The sequence below is a fragment of the Sciurus vulgaris genome (genome assembly GCF_902686455.1).
Source record: "Sciurus vulgaris genome assembly, chromosome: 6".
In the NCBI taxonomy this organism is placed as follows: Eukaryota; Metazoa; Chordata; class Mammalia; order Rodentia; family Sciuridae; genus Sciurus; species Sciurus vulgaris.
The window spans coordinates 143,457,435-143,483,268 of NC_136466.1; the positions used below are offsets into that span (position 1 = coordinate 143,457,435).

Below are 25,834 nucleotides of genomic sequence, written 5' to 3' on the forward strand. Positions count from 1 at the left end.
TTTTAGTTTGAATCTATCCCATTTATTGATGCCTGCTTTTATTTCTTGTACTTTGGTCATCACGTTAAGAAAGTCTGGTCCTAAGTTGACCTGATGAAGATTTGGGTCTACTTTTTCTTCTATGAAAAAAATGTTCAACATCTCTAGTAATAAGAGAAATGCAAATCAAAACTACTCTTAAGATTTCATCTCGCCCCAATCAGAATGGCGATTATCAAGAACACAAGCAATAATAGGTGTTGGCGAGGATGTGGGGAAAAAGGTACACTCATACATTGCTGGTGGGGTTGCAAATTTGTGCAGCCACTCTGGAAAGCAGTATGGAGATTCCTTAGAAAACTTGGAATGGAAGCACCATTTGACCCAGCTATCCCATTCCTTGGCCTATACCCAAAGGACTTAAAATCAGCATACTACAGTGATGCAGCCACATCAATATTTGTATCAGCTCAATTCACAATAACTAGATTGTGGAACCAACCTAGATACCCTTCAATAGATGAATGAATAAAGAAACTGTGGTATATATACACAATGGGATATTATTCAGCCATAAAGAATAAAAGTATAGCATTTGCAGGTAAATGGATGGAGTTGGAGGATATTATGCTTAGTGAAATAAGGTAATCCCAAAAAACCAAAGGCTGAATGTTTTCTCTGATAAGTAGATGATGATACATAACAGGAGGGAGGGTAAGAGAACAATGGAGGGAGGATGGATTGTGTAGAGGGAAATGAGGGGTGGGGAGGGGTTGGGGGAAGGAAAGAGAATGAGACAAACATCATTATCCTGTGTACATATATGATTATACAAACTGTGTGACTATACTTCGTGTACAACTGGAGAAATGATAGTTGTAACCCATTTGTGTACAATGAATCAAAAATTTAAAAAAATTTTTAAAAATGATCCTGCAGGCCTGGGGATATAACTCAGTAGTAAAGTGCTTGCTTAGCATGCATGAGGCCCTGTAATATATAATTATTTTAATACTGAAAAAAATTCAAACAAGGATGTTGTGAATTTTAGATTAAAGAAAATCAATACACTTTCAAAATCAATCAGAAAACTGGTATCATGGAATGCAAAATGTGGCTTAACTTTTGGTTTTTCTTAAGATACACAAAAATTTACAGCAAACATTTCAAAGGCTAAATCTTAAGGCATTCAGAAATAAAGTTTAATTAAGTTTCCAAAAAAAAAAAAAAACCCTATGATTAAAGATCCTATCTCCTTTATTAAAGTGAGGATTAATCTATGCAAATTAATCTCTCTGAAGTGACCCTTGGAAACAAGCAATCTTCAGTTATTATAAAACTGACAAGATGTTGACTTCTAGAAATGATTCTACTGAAGAGGAATTCATATATACCTACACAAGAAATTCCCATTTTTGGCATTCCAATATCCATTTATCAGAAAAATTTTTAAAAAGTATTCCTTTTGACAGAATAGGGAATTTGTATTACAAAAAAGATTCTATGGCCTGGAACAGTCTTGCCATAAACAGATATTTCTTTCAAGATATACCCTTAGCCCATTTATTGACTGGGTTGTTTTAAATATTTATGTAAAGCTATTCTATTAGAATCATAGTGGTTTTTAATTTTTTAAAACATACTCATTGAAGAAGAAACAAAAGCAACACTCCAAAAAAAGATGTTGAACATACAGCTAAGAAGGCATCTAACTTACACCCATTTAAGAAGACATATACTGTAGATTTCCCTCCTCAACCTACCCTGCGTATTTGTAAAACTTGAAAGATAAATACTGAATTTCAATTTTTTCTCTTTTTTTTTTTTTGGTACCAGGGATTGAGCCCAGGGGCACTCAACCGCTAAGCCACATCTCCAGCCCTTTTCAAAATATTTTATTTAGAGACAGGATCTCACTAAGTGGCTGAGGCTGGCTTTGAACTCACAATCCTCCTGCCTCAGCCTCCCAAGCTGCTGGGATTACAAGCATGTGCCATGGTGTCTGGCCTGAATTACAGGAGTTATTCCAGGTGCAGGTGTATGTGAAGGACAGAGCCGTCTTGAAGCTTAGGTTAAAAGGTTTTATTTTTACAACATAATCCAATCCTAGGTTTTATCTTAATCAAATTTGAAAAACATTTCCAACACATTTAATTTACAAAAAGTCTTCTCATGTTATACTAAAGGAATCCTCATGTTCTACAACTGCTCAGGTATTTAATGAATAAAATAATTTAATGGTCTCTTAACTCCATCAAATACTCATTGTCTAAAATCTATCTAGGTCAAAAAATGTTGATCTTACAGTTATTTAGGAAGACTTTGCTGAGTTATCCAGACTAAGTGTAAATTAACATTTCCGAGATGGGTTCCATTTCCACTTAGCCAATGTGGACAAGTTCTTTATTAGAATTCTTCTTCTGCCTGTTTGCTGCGGGATTGCTTGAGTTGCTGCAGCCGCTCAATGGTTTCAGAAACAGTACGCTCCCCGTGGACCTTGTTATCTCTTGTACGTATATTGACAGTGCCACTGGTTTTTTCTTTTTCACCAACAACTACAAAAGAAGACACAAAGCTTTGTGAGACTATCTAAATTTGAACATATTAACAGAAGGATTAAATTTGAACATATGAACAGAAATGATGCAAACATCCAAAAGCCACTCTGTAACTTCATATTGGAACATACAGGTGACCACGTATATAGTTGGGCAATCGACTTAAAAAAATCTATTGATTATAAAAAAAATAAGTACCAATTTGCAGTACATACAACTTCTATGCTGACTGAATCCCTTAATCCAGTCAACTTAAAAAATACCATGTAAAAGGAGTATGACATGAAGGAGAGAAAATTTTAGACAAGCCTTTCTTGTCCCCCATACCAAAATTTCCCTTTGTTACCAATGGAAGGAACTGAATTATTTATCAAGACTAGAAGGAGACCAGCATGTACAAGGCTCTGGGTTCAATCCCCAAGACCACAAGAAAAAAGAACTAGAAGGAACTAAACGTATGCTTAACCACAATTCATTTCAGACTAAGTCTCAAGATTTATGTAGGTTTTCCTAAGGTTTGACAAATTCTCTGTTTCTTACCTAGGATGAAGTTATACTGTGCTAACTGTGCATTTCTGATCTTCTTATTCAATGTACAGCCTGGATCCAGATCAATGTCTGCCATGAATTTAGCATCATGGAATTGTTGTTGTACCTGTTAAACAAAAACAGAAGCCACAAGATCTAAAATTAGAATTTTACCTCCATCTTTAAGTGAATTCATTTAACATAAGATTTAGATAGGTTAGGTTGTGAGTCAGCGGCAAAGTGTTTGCCTAGCATGTGTGAGGACCTGGGTTCAATCCTCAGCACCACATATAAATAAATGAAATAAAGGTATTATGCCCATCTACAACTAAAATAAATTTTAAAAAAAGATTTAGGTCATGCAAGCATTAAAAAAATGGATGCTAATAGGTATACCAAAGTACATACACTGTGACTTGGGTCTACATTTTAAAAAACCATTTTGCTCTTGAGATAAATGTTTTAGAAAATCTTTAAACATCAGAAGACAATCAAATTTAATCAACTTTCATAAAAGGTATATTATAAAGGGAAAGAATCTTTTCATAAATATATATCAAGCTCCTGATGTAGGTGCTGGGCAATAAATTATTCAACAGCTAGCATATAAAACTACCATGTGTAGTGATAAGAATAGTTTGCCTAAATGGTTTGTTATCAACTGGCAAATATTCATTTTCTTCTTAAAAATAATATCTGAATACAATTAATTTCAGTAATCTAGAATCATCATGATTTTGATGTTACAGTACTGTTCACTGATCAACTGATCATTTGAAATTCTTTACTATGGAATTATCACTATAGCAGAACAGATTGTTTTAATCCTTAAGGTGTGAAGTATAAATGGCCTATATTTATACATTTGTTACTGAGTTAGTTAGCTTTTTGGCAAGAGGGGCATATTTATCACATGACACTAGCTGAAAAGAACTTTCAAATAATTGAAATTTGCATTAAAATGAAACAAAATTACTTTTTGAGTCAAAACACAGCTTAAACTGTATAACTATTTTGCATTTGATTTACATATGCTGAGGTACTTGATTTCACTGTTTTAAAAATATTAAACACTAAAATACACAAGCATACATAGAACACTTGATCATAGAACTGTAAAGGAAAGCATTACAGAGATGATATAACATATTCAGCTTATCACAATGGGAAATAGCAACTTCTCTCTAAGTCACAAGCAACTGTACTCAGATCTTGATTTACAAGTATGTTATGGCTTACATAAGAAATAAAAAAAGAGATTGAAGGAGATGGACCATAGGTCCCAGGGAGGAAACTTCCCTTACTATTTCCCTACCTGCCCTCCTGCTCCGTCCTAAATTAACCCTGCCACCAAAACTCCTCCATGATCTGGCCTTTCCTGCCAAAAGGCCCACCAAAAGTAAATAACTCCTCCCATGACCTGGCTCTGCTAAAGCCCTATAAAACACAGACCCTCCTGGTGGCCTGCCGCCATTTTCCCCCAGGGGAAGATATGTCCCCCTGGTGCTGAATAAAACATCTCTGGTCCATGAAGTCTCCCTCCATTTTCTTCTTTTTGTATTCTTTCATGTGCTTTCAGGGATCATGAAAATAGAAGGGAGACCAACACTACCAAATTACACTATGTTCATGAAGAATATGACACAATGAATCCCATTAATATATATATATATACACATATATATATATATAAAATATTCCACATATATACCTTAAAATTATAGTGCACTAATTTATAATAATAATAATACTGATAAAAGGAGATCAGTAGAGTAAAGTTAGAGGATCAGGGAGAAGGAAGGAAGGCAGGGAAAGGAAGTTACCAGGTACTGAATGAGACTGGTAGAATTATGTGCATGTATAAATATGGAATGAAGTATTCCACTATAATAAAAAACTATAATGCACCAATTTTAAAAAAAGTACATGGGGCTGGGATTGTGGCTCAATGGTAAAGTGCTCACCTAGTATGTGTGAGACACTGGGTTTGATCCTCAGCACCACATAAAAATAAATAAATAAAATAAAGGTATAGTGTCTATCTATTAAATTGTTTGTTTTTAAAGTGCATGGCCTATGAGATCTGAAAAGCTTAATAAGAGGTATCAAATTTAAAGATAAGTCATATCTATGGATTACCTGTTGGGCATATTCATCACATGTTGGCCCCACTGGAACTACCATTACCTGGCGAGGAGAAAGCCAGAAAGGCCTTGAAGAAGAAAACAAAAATATTTAATGAGGATTTGGCCATATTCACTATACAAGCATGGCATATTTCTAATAGTCTACTCTTTAGTATCTCTTCCTGAACTATAAAAGGGCTACTTTCAAAACTTTAAAATTTGGCTTTTTCTTTTTCAAGTTTTCTACTAAAGACTAAGACTTGAGAAAAGAAAACAAACCCTCAGTAAGGAAAAACTATTTTAACTGACTTTTGTTGTTAAGCACATAGCAAAGAAAACTGATAGGGACTGGGCCTCACACTTCAATACATCACATAACAAAGCACCATGTACTGGCTGTGAGAATGGTTAACACATTGTTAAAATAACCGCAGAGAGATTAAATGTTAAGATTATTGTGTTATTTATTCTTCATGGGGGATACAGACAGTGCCCTCAGTTTATTTAAGATTTTTTTGCAAGATTCAAAAAACTGTAACTGATAAGAACTAGTGATGATAGCACTTGGTTAAAAAATGATTTCTTGCTGTTGGGTGTGAGGTCCTAGAGATTTCGCAGGCTGAGACAGGCAGGTCACAAGTTTGAGGTCAGCCTCAGTAACATAGCAAGACCCTGTCTCAAAATGAAAAGTAAAAAGGGCTGGGGACATAGCTCTATGGCAGAGTACCCCCTGGATTCCATCTCCAGTATATGTACATGTGCGTGTGTGTGTGTGTACACATATATATGTACACACACAAACATATATACACACCCAAATAGTAATATATAGTATAGTGACAGATACATATATGCATATACAGTATATATTAGTTGTATTGATTTAAAACTTTTAGGATACTATAAATTGTTTTACTCTTATACATCAGTCATTTCAGTATTATTTGAGTTTATATATATTTCCCCCACTACACACACTATAAAACAAAGAAAAACAAACCCAACCACCTACAATCCTCCCATCAGAACACGTCAGGTATCAAATCCTCCAGCATCTGCAAAATAGGCCCATGTTTCTCCCCATAATTCCTCCATTTTCAGCTGTTTTCTTACATCAGGTAAAAGGCTGGAAGAGGCACAATATCCTACCCTCCTTGTGGGCTTTTCCCAATCCACCAAAGGTCTGGCAGAGAAATGGCTAATGAATCCCTAATTCTCTAGATGCCATGTAGAGAATGTTCCCCATGTTTTATGAAGTGTGAGTGAGAAGAAATTATCTTACCTCAATGACAAGAATGAAAAACTCCCTTAATGTCTGAACTAATCAGATTAAAATCATACTGAAATGACAGTAATGTGTAAGATTAAACCAATTTATAATATCTTAGAAAAGTTTTACATCAAGATATTTAATATGCAGGACCTAAAAATGGGTGTTTGATAACTCTGCACTGCTTCCAAATGCATTGTGGGCCCAGGTAAAACTATTTAAAAACTAAAATGTCGGTCATGTGCCCACATCTTGCCAATGAAAGTGTAACCTCATAGTAAGGAGTCATAACACATTATTCTGTTTAGCATGATTAATAATTTTTAATTAAAAAATGTTCAGTTTCTAAAAGATGTCAAAATACACATTTATTCTGACCTGCAAAGCTGAACAAGGTAAGCCAAAAGTTTATCTGTTTACTCAGGCAAAAAACAGTAAAACTATATAAATCCCAAATACAGTTAAATTACTTAAAAAACAATTAAAACCAAATTCTATATGCTGCTACTGCAGCTTTTCTTCCCTGAGTGCCAATGAATCATACCCATTGCCTTGAACATGAAACAAGTTCTCTACCACTGAGCTATATCCCCAGCTCATATGTATGTGTTTTAATGAATAATAATTGCTAATTAGAAAGTATATATAACATCACACAAATCAAGTTCCAAAAAGTAAATATTAATGAGGTTTCTTTTAAATGTTGTTTTTTTGGTTTTTATGATGTGATTTGAACTCAGGGCTTTCCACTGAGCTACTATACCCCAAGATCTAACAAGTATTCTTCATCTAAAAAGTTTGAGTTACGGTAATTATAATTTCTTACTTTCAGTTAACACTTGTCATTATACTATAAGTGACCAAATAGAATCATTCTCCCATCCCATTTCACAGCTACACTGTAAAGTAGATATTTCTTCTAGCCAATTTACATTAATTAGACAAAAATGAAAGAAAACAGTGACAAAATTACCATTTGCCCCCATAGTTTTCAGTGAGGATAGCGATCATTCTTTCCACTGACCCCAAGACGGCTCGATGAATAATCACTGGCCTTTTCTTATCATCACCATCATGGCTATTTAAAAAAAAATAAAATAAAAAAAATAAATAATTTGTTTTGCCTTATTTTTGTTTGCCTTATTATGTAAATTTTTCCTTGCAGTTCCCTGGTAAAGAATATTCAAAGTAGATTCCAGAAGCTCACCTTACAAAAGTAAGATTAAATCTGATGGGCAACTGAAAATCCAGCTGGATTGTTGCACATTGGTGGTAGCGACCAATTGCATCTTTTATCTGTATGTCGATCTGCAAAGCAAAACCTAGGTTATTATTAGATGCTGCTAATATTAAAGCTGAGCTCAATCTTTGGATTAGTGCTGACTTTCCTTTTTCTTTTTATTCAACCTATTTAAAAGCAATTCATCTTCATCTACAAAAGAAAATTACATTATCCTAATATACTTTGGTACTTACTTTTGGACCATAAAAAGCTCCATCACCAGGATTTAACTCCCACTTTTCACCAAATTCATTCAGGCTATTCTCAAGTTGCTAGGAAAAAGCAAAGTGATTTGTAATTTTGTTCATATGCAACTTTCCTTCTTCCAATCTGAGACTAAAAATATAATTATTTTCATGAATAATTATTCCCTATTTAATAAGTTCATACACCTCAAAATATACTCAAACCTTTTAAAGCTTTCAGCTTAATAACTGAATACAAATATTCAAGCAATTGTAAAACACTTTAAAATCATACAGAAAAAAATGACTTATTCAAATAGAGGAACCATTTCTAATTTTCTTTTACTTTTATCCATTATAAAGGCTTCCTTTTAGTATAGAACAGGCCAATGTCAGCCAAATGGTACTTGAGTACACTAAAAAACACCACTGACCTTCTCAGCTTGATTCCACACTTCAATATCTCCAAGGAATTTTTCTGGGCGAGTAGAAAGGTTCAGTTTAAAAGAAAATCCAAATACATTATATACTGTACGTAGAAAATCCAAACAGCCTTTTATTTCATCCTCGATCTTCAAATTAAAAAAGAAAAAGAAAAAAAAAAAAAAGAAAAGAAAGAAAATAGTAATTATTTTCCTTTGCTTTCCCAACACTTCTTTCAAAGTATTTCATCCCACAAGGGCACCAACCTGCTCCATGGCACAGAATATGTGCGCATCATCCTGCTGGAATCTTCGTACTCGGGTGAGCCCTGTGAGTGCTCCTGATAGCTCATTCCTATGAAGTACTCCAAAATCAGCTACCCGCAGAGGCAGTTCCCGCCAGGATCTTGGACGATGATCAAACATAAGGCTAATGAAAAAAGTAAAATCAATTAATGTTTAATTTCACATGAGTAAAACTGCTTCTATAATATTATATTTAATTACATGAAAGGCCAACAAAAAGTCACTGATTTATTGGCACATGCCTACAATTCCAGCTATTGAGAGACTGAGGCAGGATTGAAAGTCTGTAGTCAGCCTGAGCAATTTAGTGTGATCCTGTTTCAAAATACAAAAAAAAACCCAAATGTAGTTCAGTGGCAGAGTGCTTGCCTAGCATGTACAAGGCCCTGGGTTTAACCCCTAGTACTACAAAAAGAAGAAGAAAAAAGCTAACTTTTCTAGTTGCCCATACAATCAGCATTCCTCAAATCCTAAGCTTCTCACAGCAATAAAAGCACCTGCTTAAATAAAATAGCATGAATTGCAATGAAACCAACCACTGTTGAGAAAATAAAATGTGCATTCCCATAAGAATGAACTCAAGTCTCTGTGTGTGCTCAATATTTTCATTAATTAATATGAGGACTACCTTTAAGGCTCATATTAAAAAATATAGCCAGATATAAATCATCTATAACACTGAAACTAAAGTTGGATTTGTTCTCTTGTCAGGCCTGCAAGTGCTTCAGTTTCCTTATTAGTTGGAAGGTGAAGAATCTCAGAAAACTAAATATAACTCCACTGACTCCCTGATGTGTATAATCCAGTGTTACTTATGGTTTAGATATGAGGTGTCCCCCAAATGCTCCTGAGTGAAATTTCACAGGTGAAATGATTGGATTATGAAAATTTTTTAACCTAATCAGTGCCTTAATTCCCTGATTGGGATTAACTGGGGGGTAACTGTAGGCACATAGGGCATGGCTGGAAGAGGCGTGTCATGGGGGGGGGTGTGGGCTGGATTTTGAAGCACATATTTTGTCCTTGGTGAAAGGAGAAATCTGCTTCTTGGTGCTATGCCCTGAGCTGCTTTCCTCTGCCATACTCTTCCAATATGATGTTCTGCTTACCTCAGGTCTCAAGGTATGAAGTTGGCCATTTTATGAATTGAGACCTCTGAAACTATGAACCCCAAATAACCTTTTTTTCTCTAAAATTATTCTTGTCAGGTCATTTGGTAACAGTGGTGAAAAGCTGACTAAAACACCAGATTCTTCATGGAGTTTTCTTCTTGCCTCCTGTGCATTGAGCCCTGCTTAACAAGCTGTGGACACAGAGCCATCTGTATCCACAGCTCTCCCAGTCTTTCCAAAATTTGTTCTTCATTCATCTTTCATGAACAGAAAATGGAGCAGCCTCAAGACAAGGGAAGTTTTCCAAGAACATTAATTCATTAGCAGTAGGTTTTGATACAACAAGAAAGCAATGTAAAGGGAGAAAGGAAAGGAAGGAAAGGGAAGGGAGGTGAAGGGAAACCTGGAGTATTTGCTACATTCACATTCAGTCTCCTTGGTTTACATTCTGTCTTATTCACTTCTATAACACCAGTATCATTCCTGAATGTCTACAGATCTGAGAATCTAATCAGGCATGGATAATACAAATAATGTTGCATTTAAATATTATTCTGATTGCACAATGTTTTTAACAAAAATTCTATCAAAGAAGGTAAATCAACTAATTGGAGCACATGAAAATATTAAGCTGCTGAATACCAGTGTCCTGGACAATTCATGGGCTTGAGAGCAAACAGCTCCTTCTCCACCTCAAAGGAGAACATGTTCTCACTGTAGTGTTGCCAGTGGCCTGAAGTCATCCAGAGTCGGCTATTGTAGATGTTTGGGGTGACAACCTCCTGGAATCCTCTTTTCCTATATTCACTCTGTTAGAGAATAAACAGAACACATATGCAGGCAAATCACTACTCACCTTTCTGGAAAGAGAAATATTTTAAATAGCAATTTCGTACTATCTAGTGAAGTTGAAGAAACACATGGCATGACCCAGAAATTCCACCTGCAGGCAGATACCAAAGAGGAAATCCTCACACATTATGAAAACAATTGCTACCTAACTGTAGCACAGTTAGCAATGTGGAAAAATCAGAATTCATATCAGTGAGAATCAATAAAGGAATAAGCACATTGTGCTTGTTAATGTAGCAGTAAGCGAAAATAAACTTGATTTCTATGTCTGTAAAGGAGAAAACTGCAATTAATGCAGACTGGTATACAATGAAAACTTAAAGGTACATATATTTGGGATAGATGTAAATAACAGCCAAAAATGATCCACACTAACTTCAAAACAGTAGTTTCTTCTATAAAATGAGGGGAATGGATCAAAAAGGGATCCCAAAGAGGGTCACCATTTTGTTTATTCAACTGTATTTGTAGTTTTTTATAATCTTGAACAAAAAATATGGAGTAAATATACCCAATGCAAATGATAAATCTGGGTGACAAATACATATGGTTATTAGTTATATTATTATGTAAATGGCTATACATTCAACTTCAAGTTCACCTGTTTCTTTGCACACACACAATATATGGACAAAATCAGGTATTAGATAGAATTTTTAAACAATTGATGAGAGGCCCAAATTTTCATTTTTTATTTTTCATTTATCCTTTCAAGAGACTTTATTTAACAAAATCATCTTATATCCTTAATCTTCAGAAGAAAGTAACGAATATGATTTACCCTAATGAACTCCATAAGTGTATTATAAATGTAGGCTCCTTTTGGCAGGAAAAAGCAACTTCCAGGGCTGAGTTCATGGAAGAAATAGAGTTCCTGATCCTGAGTAAATGAAAAGCAAGATTGTTTATATATTTACACAACAATGATAAAAAAGTCAATGTTCTTCAGTTCAAATTTGGTCATGATGTCCCATATTTCAGTTAGTACCAATCTAAAATAAACAAGTTAATGTTTCTGGTATACAATATAATGGTACAAAATTGCAGTTGACTGAAACTTGGCACAAGTCTGTTCCCTACTTGATATAATTCTCAATCCAGGCAAGTTTAACCAGTAGTGACATGGAACACAGGTCTCTCAATTTCACAGTTCTTATATTTCCAATTCCTTAGAGCTTTAAGATCTGGGTGATTTTTCATCAATTTTCTCTTCTCCTTGTCTCTAATAGGAAGGGCAAGAAGAAAATTTGGAAAAAGATACTGACAATCAATCAGACTACCTAGATGAAATTTGAGAACTTTGGGCCTTGGTGAAAGGAATACACCCTCTTATTCCCTTGACTCCCCTTCTCCTCCACCAAATGCCCAAAGTTCTTGAGCAGAGCCCACACTGCTGGAATGCTGGAATTTATTTCAGGTAGTCAAGCGAGCAGGGCAGTGGATGCTCTCTCTGGCTCAAGCTTCATAATCTAATAGCTAATAGCTAAGGACATCTGCAATGAGCCCTACTTTAGGGAAAAATGTTTTAGTATCAAACTTAACCTGCAGTTTAGAGTACACTCGGAGGTAGAAAGATGATGGGTAGAGGAAACAAAACTACAGAATCCATGGGTGACTTGCTCCATCCCCTTAGGCAACAATAGATTAATCTTTCTGGGACTCAGTTTCCATATCTTTATGAGTTAGTGAGACTAGACTGTCTCCAAAGTCTCGTTCTCCCAGATCTATGAAAGGCTGTATACTTCTTTTTACAGAAAAATGTAGGCCACCAACATTGTTTTCAATTAAAGTGGTAATTAACATGGATTTTCATAGGAAGATAAAACATCAGTAAGTATTGAAAGTTTAAAGAGGACATGACACCACAGGTAACTGAAATCCAAAGCGGGTCTTCAAAATGAGATTCTATACAGCTGAATTTCAAATGAAATTGTAGAAAACTCAATCTAGATATATCACTGTTCTTTAACATACCCTCCCAATTTTTCTATGATCTCGGTTTTTAGCTTCCTCTTGGAACTTCTCCCATTCTTTCAACATTTTGGCATCAGGGAATGAAATGCCATAAATTCTCTGGAGGGTCTCCATATCTGCTTTGCCTTCCCAGTATGTGGAAGAATTCTGAAAATAAGGATTGATCATGATACAACATTTAAATATGTAAACATCTGACTTATTTTAGGAGTTGAATATTACTTCTCATAATCACCTTATGAGTTAAAGTCACATCAGTACTTTTGACAAGAAAAATGACATAAAACTGTACACACCTAGTAAATTGCTTTGAGGTCTAGCTAAACTTATTCTGCTGCAAAAAGTCAGCTTTTTTCTCCCTTCAATATGCCAACCTCTGAAGGCAGATGGGGAGAAGGAAAGTGCTTGGGAATGATTTTGGCCAAATTATATTGTTAAATTATGTGCATGTACAAATATGCAACAAATCCTATCATTATGTACAACTAAAATGCACCAATAAAAAAAAGCGGGAAAAAAAATTGCCCACCCTTGAATACTCACTCAAAACACCATTCCACAAACATTACTCTGACTACAAGGGGATCACTCACAAGTAATTAAGCAAAAAACAGATATGAACTAACAAAAAAAATCTTCAAGTGACCCAATTACTCTGATGCTTCAACCTGCATTTAAATCTGACAGGATTGGTTATATTAAAAAGAATTATTTGGGTGATTATTAATTTAGACATTTGAAGCAATAAAGCACATATTCCTACAGACAGTCTCAAAGCTTTCAGAGCCACAACAGCCCATAGCCGCATGGTTGTGTGAAGCCCCAAAATCCTATCCCTAAGTGCTGGTTCCAGGGATGAACTGTAAGTTTTAAAAAACTGATAACATATAGCACTCAGTTAGTAGGTAGCATGAGGAAAACAAAAACAAAATAACAACTTCCTTACATATCCAAGAAAACAATGGTAGAAAAATCATTGAAAGATTACACATATTCCTATAATAGACAAATACATTCTTAATTCTCGCACACACTTTAAAGTTATATTGCTTACTTTGTGTATTTTTAAAGCCTTAATTTTGCCTGTGTGTCTAACATGAGGACCTCGGCAGAGATCTATCAAGGGACCACACCTATAATAAAATGAAAGGAATTTTAACAAAGACAAATTGAGATACACACCAATTGCTTTCATGACATTTGATATTCTCACCTATAGACTGTCGTAGTTGGAGTATTTACTTTTTCATTCAATATTCGGCATTTGAACTTGTTGTACTAAAGATAGGAAAAAGTATTTTAAAAAAAACTTACACATCTAAATAGTACAGTTAAAATATAATTCAAAGTACATCTTATTAGAGGATTGTATGAATATAAATATGCCAATATTTTGTTTTATGAACAATTTTCATTTTTCTAAAGAACAAAAATGGCTTCAATGTGATGCACTAAACCCTTCAAGTGATACAATTTGAACTCAATAAAAGTGGAGGCCCCACATTACAGTTCAATTTACCTTAAACATGTCCAGTAAAGTTTCTTTTTTAACTTCCAATCTTTCAAAAGCTTGTTTTTCTTTAATGATTTTCTTACACAAAGTTTCCAAAGAAGAGAAATCATTGCTGGACACACCTCTGAAGGAGAAGAGAACATAATCTTTCTACATTCCATTCTAATCACACCATGGTTAGAGAGGTGCTTCTTTGGAATACTTTTAAGCATTTTAACATAAAAAATTAGACCCTTGCATCATATATTAGGATTTTAAAATAAGCATCTTTCATAAATTACTCTTATATTTTCAGTGGCTTCAACATAAAGATCTTCCCTCCTAGTGACCTCTTCCCTCAACTCTACCACCAGGTTTAAAGAAGACCAGAGGATCAGTTTCATTTTACTTTCTAACACACTTTAGGACTCTACCTCCATCAATCTTGATCAGATCTCATTAAAGACTCTATTAAAGTAAATTGCAATATTCAGGGACTGACAACAGGAATACACAGTGATTATGGAGCAATGAACTTTAAATTCTTTTTCCCCCTTCACTGCAAACTCTAAAAATAACTTACAGACCTACAATTATTCAGATTTTATTTTTCTTTATTCAGTTCCATAACTTACCCCTCTTCAAGGTACATGTCATAATAAAACCCATTCTCTATTGGTGGACCATAACACAAACATCCACCATAGACTCTTTCCATGGCCTCACCCATGATGTGAGCACTTGAATGCCAATATACCTAAAGTTCAAAGAAAAATAGAATGGTTTCAATCTTGGCAAACAAGTTGTGAATTAATACTGTTAATATACAGGCAGAGACAAATTTTCTATGAATAAACCCAACACATAAAAATATAAAATAAATGTCTATAAACTACAGTGTGATTCTATCCATAGCCAAATTAAAAGGCTTCTAACTAGGATATAACATGTACTGAAGAAAACCTCTGGTCTAATTGTTTTCAAACTACTTCAATTTAGCACCATTAATTAAATAGGATGGAGTTTGTTCCCTAAAACCAATTGCCATACTCACAGTGTACACTATTTGATCAACTTCAACGGTCTAGGTTCTTTTGAGTCACTATGCCCATAACCCTGTATCTGTAATCTGGCCTTTAGTTGGCTATAGAACATTACTTAAGAATTGCATCTGCTGACAGGACACAAAGCAATTTTTGGTAAATACAAAAATACTGATATAATTCTTTGTTTCTTATCAGATTATAATAGAATAAAATCAGAAAGCAACATAACACAAACCAACAAAAACTATATAGAAATGTGGAGACTGAACAATACTCTTTTGAATGATGAACAGGTGATAGAAGAAAATCAAGTGGGAAATTAAAAGACCTTAAGACTCAAATGAGAATGGTGATACAACATACCAGAACCTCTGGGTCACTATAAAGGCAGTTTAAAGAGGAAAGTTCATAACTATGAATGCCTACAAAAGAAATATCCCAAATAAACAACCTAAGGATACATCTTGAAGCCCTTCAAAAAGAACAAACCAATTCCAAAACCAGTAGAAGGAAAGAAATAATTAAAATCTGAGCCCAAATCAATGAACTTGAGAATTGAAAAAAAAAATTTAAAGAATCAATGAAACAAAGAATTGGTTCTTTGAGAAGATAAACAGGATGGATAAGCCCTTAGCCAAATAACCAAAAGAAAAAGAAAGACAATCCAAAAAATTAGAGATGAAAAAGGAGAAATCACCACAGACATTATAGAATTCCAGCAAATTATCAGGGACTACTTTGAAAAGAATTACTTCTGTTAATAACTACTGACCCAAAACGAGGTGGTACAATTGGATTCTATAGACAGTGATAAAACGTAAGGGCAAACATATGGACACTGAAATCAAATGCCAATACTTGGTTTTAAGGTAGTCATTTGGATAAGTCAATGTTTTCAGGATTTACTATTAAAGTACCAAAATATATTTAAAAAGTCTCATAAACAATCTATAGACTCCAGGATACACATGAAAACCTCTGATCTACATAAATAAGTCACGAAAACAAAATATTTTGTTTCCTATTTAATGGCATACCTTAAATTCAATGAACACTGAATATAAACTTACTGCTTGTGCTTCCTCCTCCTCAAATTTGAGAAGCTCCAAAGTACAATCTTCCTCCAAAGGGCGGTCTAGGTCCCAAACAACTTTGTTCACTTTGGCAATAACAGTGTTGTCAGCCAGGCCTTGACTTGAAGAAATATACACAAAAACATAAAAATACAAGAATCTGAAATATAATCCCTTCTCACACAACACTTAAGAGAAAAATAAACATTAAATTTATTATACATTAATACTATATACATTTTTGTACAGATGTATCTATATATAACTTCTGAAATATAATGGAAAAAGCAACAAATTTCAAAAAATATAACCAAAAATATGACTGGAAGATCCTGAAGATCCAAAACAACATTATTTGATACTTATTTAGTAGATATGGTAACTCTGATGATAAATAAGCAATAATAATTTCCAGTGGTTTAATTTTTTAATTTTCCCAAATAAGTTTTCTACAAAGCCAAGCTACTGAGACTGCCAAGGGGAAAAAAAAAAAAAAAAGAAGAAAGAGGGCTATTAAACAACTTTTCTGCTTAAACTGTGTACTAGATCCTTTCTTTAAGAGGCAATGCTAATCTTGGAATAAATTCTACAAACACCTAAGGTGATATTAGCATTTACAACAAACGTGGAGATAAAATAAACTATTTAATAAAAACTTCTTATGATATGGATTAAATGTCAGACACCCATTACATAGTACAAAACATAAAACTATCACCAAATGATGAAATGTCCCATCACACCAGATGTAAAAGCTAAGGATTTGGGGGGAGGACAAAACAACATGGGTCAGACTACTCTGGAAAGACTAAAGTGGCAAGGGGCTGAAGGATCGAAAAGTCTGAACAGTTAGAAAAGGAGATGGTTTTCTAGATGAGGGAATGGAAACAGATGCAGGTGGAAATGTAAGTGAAGAGTGTCAGAAAGCTGCAGGGCCACAGAAAAATTGAGTAAGGTCTGCCCAATTACACAGGGGAACTCAGTTAGCAAAATGACAGTCCAGCATAATCAGGGCATCTCCACAAAAGCAGATAACATTCAACATTCAAGGGAACAGTTAGTATCCTTTATACTGTTACTCTCAAATAAATCTACCACCTCCAGGCATTAAAGTAGTCGGGCTTCTCTCCTTGCTCTGTTTAAAGGTTACAATCACATATGTACAACCACTCCCACGTAGGATTCAAAAGAGAAAAACAAGGACAAAGTAAACCATGAATTCCTATTCCAGTTTCAATGCTCCCACTGGCTTTCCTATAGATTATATCCAGTGTTTTCTTTTCTCCCAAGATCAGACGGAGCCAATAAAATTAGTAAAGCATAAGCATTTCACAAAGCACAACATGGTTTTGGCAGTGAGAAGCATACTTTCTTCTAATGGTATAAAACAGTTTCCAGAAGATTAAAGAACTAACTGATCGAAAGGTGACTAATATCTTCTATTTTCTTTGGGAAGAAAATGACCACCATTTTATAGTGAAAATGGTATCCTGAGAGGATAGTAATAGAGGCACTCTGAAAATGTAGATTACACATGAACCACTAGATCATTTCAGTTTTTCAATGAAAGAACAAAATAATCTGTATTTTTAAGATTTATAACAAAAGAGAATTTCAAAGAAATACTTTGAAGCATGTGAAGCAAGCCTTCTTTTTTTCTTCCCTGTCATATGCGCCACTAATCATCTGAGCCTGTAAGAATCCATTATTCATGCTATAATTTTTCAAAGAACAAAGTTATTGGACTTTTACAAAAATGTCACTGCACATCAGACATAACTCCTGAGCTGCTAAAGCCCATCAGTGTTTTAGTTAATTCAACTTTGAATTCTTCAGTTCTAGCAAAAATATATTTCAGCTGATCACTTAAGAAATTATAATGAAACTTAGAGGATAACATTGTTGAATGTATAGGAAAAAATTTAGGACTAAGAGGATCCTGAATTTTAAAATACAGCTACAATCTCAATGTGAGACAACAGAAACCTCTACATCAACTGGACCTCCAAAATTTTTTCTAAAATCAAAGAGTGACCTGATATTTAATAATCCATTTAATTCCTTATGAGCTCACATGGAAGCCTGCTTGATATCACAACTTCCTGTAGAGTACAGTAGTAGTACTTGTCAAATTAACTGAATATTCCATTTACTCTGTAAAATGTACTAACCAATGTCCACGGCCCAGTGAAGGCTAATGGCTCACAGGTTAAGAGCTTCTACTCATCAGTTGCAAAATGGGTCTACATAGAATCAGGTGAACTGGTTCCCAGACCTGTTTAAATGCTTCTTACTTTATGTCTTAGGCTCAATGCTATGAAATTTCAATATCAAACTGACACCCATTTTGAACAATTCATATACTTATTTCACATGGTTCAATTCAATACATAATTATTTTAAATTTGAAAATATATAAATATGAATAAATAATACAATGAGGGGATTGTGACTTCTAGGACACCAAGTTGAATATCTGGCAAGACTTGATAAAGGCAAGTCATGAAAAAACAGTATTGTCAAGTTAGGTTGTAGATGAAACAACAGCATAAAAAGCTGGAAGGATTCTGCACTCAAGACTGCTTCTCTAGTGTGTTAAGAACTAGCACTTGCTATCCCAAAAAACATTGGTCTTATACAATTAGTGGGATGAATATATATTTACATATTTTAATATATGTAAACTTTAAGGCAGGCTGGCAAAATTTTTCTATAAAGGGCATATAAGATCTCTGTTGCATATTTTTTCTTAGAAAGTTTTTATATATTTCTTTTAACATTTAGAAATGTAACATTCTTATTTCAGATTGCACAAAAACAGGCTGTGACTGACCAGCTTGCTGACACCTGGTTTAAGTTGGTTTCCCAACTTGATAAAGTTCTGATAAGTTGATTACTGATCCCAATCATATTAGATTATTGATCTATCACACTGATCTATTATGAAGTATGCATGTAATTCTCAATTACTTGACATAATTTCTTTCTAACCCAGTAAGTCTTAAGATTAGGTACAGTCCTTCTTTGGATTTATAAATATATTATGTTTTTTCATATGACAAATAACAGTTTATTTAACTTTCCCATGTGAGATAACCTTTACTTTTAACTTTAAAACTCAGACATTTAAGTCAAAATTGGTGAGATGCTATTTGTCTTACATTATGATCAGCATAGAAAGACTAATAAATATAAACTTCATAAGACTTAAGTAGACTCCTTCAGAAATGAACCTTGAATCTTGATTATAAAGTTCCACATCACTTGGATTTTTAAAAAAAATTTCAAATAGGGTAAATTAAAAACATCAAAACCAAACAGTAACATAAAAATATTATGAGGATAAAACCTGGCAAGATAATAGAAAGAAGTTTAGTTAGGTTACAAACTATAGAACATTAAGATAGGTGTGGCTTTTACCTAATTCCACAAGCAATTTGATAAGGTGTAGTTTTCCAGGATTCTGCATCGACCTGTTTACCATCGGGCAGAGTGACTTTAATCGGCTTGCTATCTTTTTCTGCTTTTTCTGCTAGAAGGGAATCATGCTCTGCTTTTAGTTTATTATACATCTCAAGACGTGTATTAATATATTCAGGCCAAGGATTCAACTGCAAGACATCAGATGAAATAATCAGACAATACAAAACCCACGATTACTGATCAGTATGGTACATAGACTGCAACAATTACTAGGCATTACTTTTGATCTGATCCTAAATGAGGGTAATGGAAGGAAATAAGTGTCCTCTTCTTATAATTTATACTTTTAAATAATAGAAAAGCATGAATAACACATTCCTGGATTGCAAACACTGACAACAATTGCTAAATTGACGATTATTACCATTTTGCAAAATATTGTTATTTGCAGCAGTTTTTGTTTTGTTTTGTTTTTGCTTTTGGGTTGTTTTGTTTTGGTATTGGGAACTGAACTCAGGGTACTTTACCACTGGTCAATATACTCAGCTTTTTTCTCTTTTAAAATTTTATGTCCTTGCTAAATTGCCCAGGCTGGCCTCGAACTTGCAATCCTCCTGCCTCGGTCTCTGGAGTTGCTGGGATTACAGGCATGCACCACTGTGCCCAGTTATAAAGATCTTTACTAAGTAAATTATCTTTTAAGTACAACTATAAATAATACTGGAAATAAAAATGAACTAGCTTTTCCTTTTTGCTTCAATCTTGTTCAGAGGACTGTTGGTATAGTTGATTGGCCTGTATGTCCACTCATAACCAACTACAAATTTATTTGATTTAGGGGGTCCCATTCAAGGAAAAATTTATCAAACTCAAAGAAGCTACAACCATCCTATAGTACTTAAAGAGCACAACACTACTGTCTCTGTAACTGATAAAATTAACCAGAATATTTCATACAAAACAGCCAGTAAAGTTCCAAAAAGTTTGACGAAGAAAGAAAAGGATGACAAAGATTTGATTTCCTTCACTAAGACTCCAGGGTATAAAACAAATCAAAAAGCAAGTAGTAAATTGGTGGCCATGAAATAGTCAAACCATTAACACCTACAGTATTTATCATTTTCAAATGATGTTAATGTGGATATTAATACCTACACATAAAAGCAAAGAGATGGCTCAATTTTACTTTCTATCTTCATATGTATCTAGATCAATCAGCTAAATGACAACATTCATATATATGCTTTAACACTTGTTTGATTCTGATAATGTTACTAAAAATTCTACACATAGTTAGCGCTATCAGTGGGTTGCAAATCCTCAGATTCAACCAACTATGGACTAAAATTATTAGGGAAAAAAAATTGCATTTGTACTGAATCTTCTTTCCTTGTCATTATTCCTTAAACAATACAGTATAACGACAATTCACATAGTATGAACATTGTGTAAGATGATATAACCTATCTAGAGATGCTTTAAAGTACATGAGAGGATGATATGCATGGGGTATATGCAAATACTACACCATTATTATTGTTGTTGTTGTTACTATTTTAAGAGACAGAGTCTCGTTATATTGACCAAGCTTAACCTCAAACCCTAGGTTCAAATGATCCTACTGTCTCAGTCTCCCCAGTAGCTGAGACTACTATATGATCACGTGTCCCATTCAGAGAAAACATGACATGCCACTGTGCCCAGTGATATCATCTTATATAAGGGGCTTGAGCATTCCCAGATTTAAGTATCCTCAGGAGTTCTGGAACCAATCCTGAATGGGTACCAAGGGGTGACTGTATATCAATAAACACATTTAATCTGAAAAGACTAAACAGTATCTAATCTGTAGGAAATTGACTTAATCTGGTTCTACAGAGTCATTATATAGCTTGGGTCTTATGGTTCCTGGTTGTCATGATTATCCATTATGTCTATTTCAGAGGCAAATAACATTTCCCTAAATATCTCAGCAAAAAAAGAAAGCAGTCACAACTTTAAAAAATATATTTTCAACTTCTTAGGACAATTACTTTCTTATGTAAAATAGCATTTAAAATTTTCTCCATATAAAATATTCTTCTCATTAAATGAACTTTTTTCTACTTTCACCTTTTGAAATGAGCCAGACATGGCAGTACACACCTATAATCTCAGAAACTTGGGAAGCTGAGTCAGGAGAATCATAAGTTCAAGGCAGCCTCAGTAATTCAGTGAGACCTTCAGCAACTTAGCAAGACCCTGACTAAAAATAAAAAAAAATAAAAAAAAAAAAAAAGCCCTAAGATCATTATAATTCTCTCCTACAGGAGTTCCTTTCTTGAGTCATTTAGTTGTTCTTTGGGAGATTTTCATCCAATTACCCAGGGATTCATAATCCTTAATGGTTAAGAAACCATGATCTGAACCCCTCAGTCCAGTGCACACTTCTTGGTCCTCCCTACCCATATGACCCTGTTTCTTACTGCTATCTGTCTCCACAGCCATTTGGCACTCACTTCCAAATCAAAAGAACTTAGTGTCAAACTTATTTACTCAACATTCATTGAACAGACATACTCTGTGACAGACTCTGGGAATGCAGAAATGAATAATAAGACCTGCACGTTGCTCTAAAAGAAAAACAAGACAAGTACATAAATGATGGGGCACAGAGGAGGAGACAAGGTCTTGAATATATCACTGTACATCTTTATTCAAGAAAGATGATTTAAAACATGAGACTACATGTCTCACTTAAAATTCTCTATTCATACAAGGCCTGTAATGTACCCTTTATTTCCTATTTCTAGCCTAATTCTTAAATTGTGACAGACAGCATGTTCAATTATATTGAAAAGTATAAGAATTAGGAAACATGCATTTTACTATTTACTTGCAAATCTTATAATCCACAGTCAACAATTAACTGAAGAAAAATGGTTAGGCAGGGTTCTAAACAACACAACACTTGATCACTTATAAAGTAGCAACAGCTCTTTAAAGTCAGTTTATTGTGCTACTTTTAAAGTTTATTCCTTTGTGCTTCCATAGTCTGGTCATTTTCTAAAGTCTCCAATAAAACATTGCAATGACTAAAGCAAAAAGCAAAGCATAGTTCACAGCAATTCAAGTTCAAAAATAAAGTGGAAAGACAAGCTTAACCGCCTCCTTAAGTAAAACATACAGGAACCAGGTGGATTCTGGGGTGGCTTTTGAAATGCCAATTCTTATGAATTTGAGCCCAGGAAACAGAAAGCACATTCTCTAGATCTGAGGGCAATCAAAAAGATTTTGACTTGTCTTGAAACCAAACTCTAAGCCAGGAGAAGTGACCTACGCCTGTCATCCTAGCTACTCAGGAGGTTGAAGCAGGAGTACTGCAAGTCCAGAGCCAACCTGGGCAACTTAGTGAGACCCTCTTTCAAAATAGTTTTAAAAAGATCTGGGAGATGTAGCTCGGTAGTAAAGCATTGACCTAGCATGCTTGAAGATCCAGGTCCAATCCTCAATATCACAAAAATAAACAAACAAACAACAACAAAACCCCAGGGGTAGGTCCACATGAAAAAATTGAAGGGGTCAAGAATTAGGTTTTCTTTGGTTTCTTATATTGAGTGAAAGCTCAAACACCAAGAATCCATCCCTTAACATAGCATTTAATGAAATGATCAGAAAGCCAGCACCCAACCTGGCAAATTACCAGGCTCTTTCTCTTCAACTTCTTGTTCTCTCTCTTTTTTAAATCTAACCCCAAAATCAGATTATCTTACAATCATTGTTTCCCTTTTGCAATAAAAAATAACTGCAAATCCTTTTCTCCTCTTAGACTCCTTTTTCCTAATTCTTCTCCCTGAGGAAGGGTAATTTTATAACTTTAAATAAACCATTCAAATCCTTACCCACAGGATAAGCGTGAGAAAATTCCCACTACTTGCCAACCACTGATAACAGAGGTTCTGACAACAACTTTTACCTCTGCTCGACCTCCATCTCCAGATCCTTCTTTGTTTTTCTTCTTGCCTCCTTCTTTTCGCTTTTCTTCAACAGCATCTACCTAAGCAAACAAAAAAGGAAAGGTTTTATATTTTAATCTAATTTGATGCTCTTCCCTTGTGATGTCCCCAGAATATTATTTTGAGAATATTATTTTAGCATCTGCTTAAAAAAGGAAGTCTGACTCTGAAAGATTAACAAATTTCCATGACTGGTAAAGAAAAGTTAACAACTTACAGTAAGGATATCCTAAAAGAATAGAGAGGAGTTACTTAACAATGTGCAATTTCTCAAATTTCATTTATTTTATTTTAATTATTCCAAGGACTCTCATTTCAGGTTTGCCTGTTTCCTCATTTGCATAATGGGGACAATAAAAGAACCCAGTTCATAGAGTTGTCATGGGGGCTGAAGGAGCTAACACTATAACAGAGTGCCAGGACCATAGTTAGTACCCAATAAATATTAACTCTTGTGTAATAATTGTTCAGAAAGGAATTGGACTGTAGTTCAGTGGTACAGTGAGGGGAAAAGTTATATTTGTTAGCCACATATCACTTACAATTAAGAATAGTTTAGCGGGATATTTATGGATATGGAAAGCTGCCCACCACATACTTTTTAACAAAAACAGTAAACAAGTAAATAAACAATAAAGATACCATTTTTAAGTGAAAAAAATGAAGAAAAGTCACCTTAAATTTACATAGTTTAGAATATGCATATATGCATTTTCCCCATTTCATACCCTGAAGGAACAACCCAGAAAATTGTGACTTCTAAGTGATTTGTCCTGTCAGAGTAGAGGGGAAGCTCTTTTAGTAGCCCTTACCACTTCTCACCTGGGCTTGTGCAACAATCTTCTTCACATAGCTTCATCTCTCTTCAATGCACCTCCTACCCTGACACCAAAGTGGTTTTTACAAATACAGTCCACCTTAAATTCTTTATGTAGAGAATACAAATATCCTTCTGATTGCTGTACTTCCTTCTTAGGTCTCTCTTACAAGCTTCCCTGCAGACACAATTCATCCTGTGTGCATTTCCACCTTTACCTGGAAACCCTGCCTGACTTACCGGATGAATTCATTATTCCAAACTCAAAACCAAGAGCCCTGCCAAACCAAGTTAAGTGCTTCCTCTGAAATTCCACACGGTGGACTGCACTGCACTGTGTTCCTCTTTATACAACAGGTTGTTCGAGGCCCGCAAAAGAAGGAATTTGGTTCAATTAATCTTGTAACCTGCATCACCCAGCTTGGTGATCGTAAAAATATGACCTGACAGTGTGAAAGTGAGCTGGGAGATGTTCCTAAGAAGTGGATGACACCGAAGAGAAAAGCCTAAAGGTGAAAAGATCACCACACATGAACGAGATACGGCACACTTACCTTCACAGGGTCATAGAAAGGCTCTGCAATATCCTTCCCGCCTAAAGCTGGAGAAAAACATAAATCTGGGAGTCCCGAGCCCTAGATTCTAATTCTGGGCAGCTAATTCGATATGTGGCTCTGAGCAAGTCACTCCCTCGAAGTCTGTCTTCTCATCCTCAAGAATGAGGATGGCCCTGGAGATGAACTGCACGGTCCCACCCCGCTTTATGAACCAACGACTCTTACTCAAGAGATTCGGTCTCTCTCCAGAGCTCCAACGCCCCCCGTCGGTTCGACGGACGCTTCCTTCTTGGTGTCCCCCGGCCCACTGGCAGCATGGACACCGAGAACCCCAACCCGGCCTTCCCGCCCTATTAAGCTAACTCACCGGCTTCTCCTCGCTGCCCATCTTCCCTGAACTGCCCCTGGCCTCCTCAGACATCAAAGAACCACCAAGAGACAACAGAACTCGAAAGTGACAGTCTGGAGGAGAAGGCAGGCGGGCAGCCGTGGGCCGGACGCCTGGGGTCCCGGCGGCAGCACCGCGTGTCCCTGAAGGCACCAGCTGATGCAATCTGAAGGCGCCCAAGCCCCGCCCCCAGCCCGCCCGGACAGCCAATTGACAAGGAGAGGAGGCGGGTCCTCTCTTGTCTACACCAATGGAAAAGCTTGTTGAGTGACAGAGCGCTTCTAGGAAATCAAGGCGCGGCTGTAAAAAGACTTGAAGACTCTGAATAGTACTTCCGTCGCTTCCAGAGCGAGAAGCTTGGGAGTTGCGAAGTGCACGACGCACATGCGCTCTTCTGCCCCGCCGGTTTCTGCAGACTGGGCCGGGGCCGTTTCGGCCACCGTAGCGAA

General features: G+C 35.3%; 1 protein-coding gene across 1 annotated transcript; it reads right to left on the bottom strand.

Annotated features, from left to right (window-relative positions):
• Window positions 1-1,079: 1,079 nt before the first annotated feature.
• Window positions 1,080-25,556, bottom strand: TARS1 (threonyl-tRNA synthetase 1). Its single transcript, XM_079144698.1, has 19 exons — window positions 25,365-25,556; window positions 23,584-23,664; window positions 19,626-19,816; window positions 16,203-16,326; window positions 14,722-14,843; window positions 14,114-14,231; window positions 13,808-13,872; window positions 13,649-13,727; window positions 12,595-12,741; window positions 11,402-11,500; window positions 10,411-10,577; window positions 8,618-8,780; window positions 8,363-8,500; window positions 7,938-8,015; window positions 7,669-7,769; window positions 7,435-7,539; window positions 5,205-5,277; window positions 3,078-3,192; window positions 1,080-2,534 (listed from the first exon to the last, which is right to left on the bottom strand). The coding sequence occupies exons 1-19, from the start codon at window positions 25,416-25,418 to the stop codon at window positions 2,386-2,388; spliced, it is 2,169 nt and encodes a 722-aa protein (XP_079000824.1). The 5' UTR covers window positions 25,419-25,556; the 3' UTR covers window positions 1,080-2,385.
• Between the last annotated feature and the right edge of the window lie 278 nt (window positions 25,557-25,834).

Coding starts and splice junctions, on each gene's coding strand:
- TARS1 (XM_079144698.1), bottom strand. CDS start 25,418: ATGTCTGAGGAGGCCAGGGGCAGTTCAGGGAAGATGGGCAGCGAGGAG. Junction 14,844..16,202: donor AGGAGGAGGAAGCACAAGCA/GTAAGTTTATAT, acceptor TTTGAACTTTAG/GTATATTGGCATTCAAGTGC. Junction 13,873..14,113: donor CTTTACTGGACATGTTTAAG/GTAAATTGAACT, acceptor TCCTATCTTTAG/TACAACAAGTTCAAATGCCG.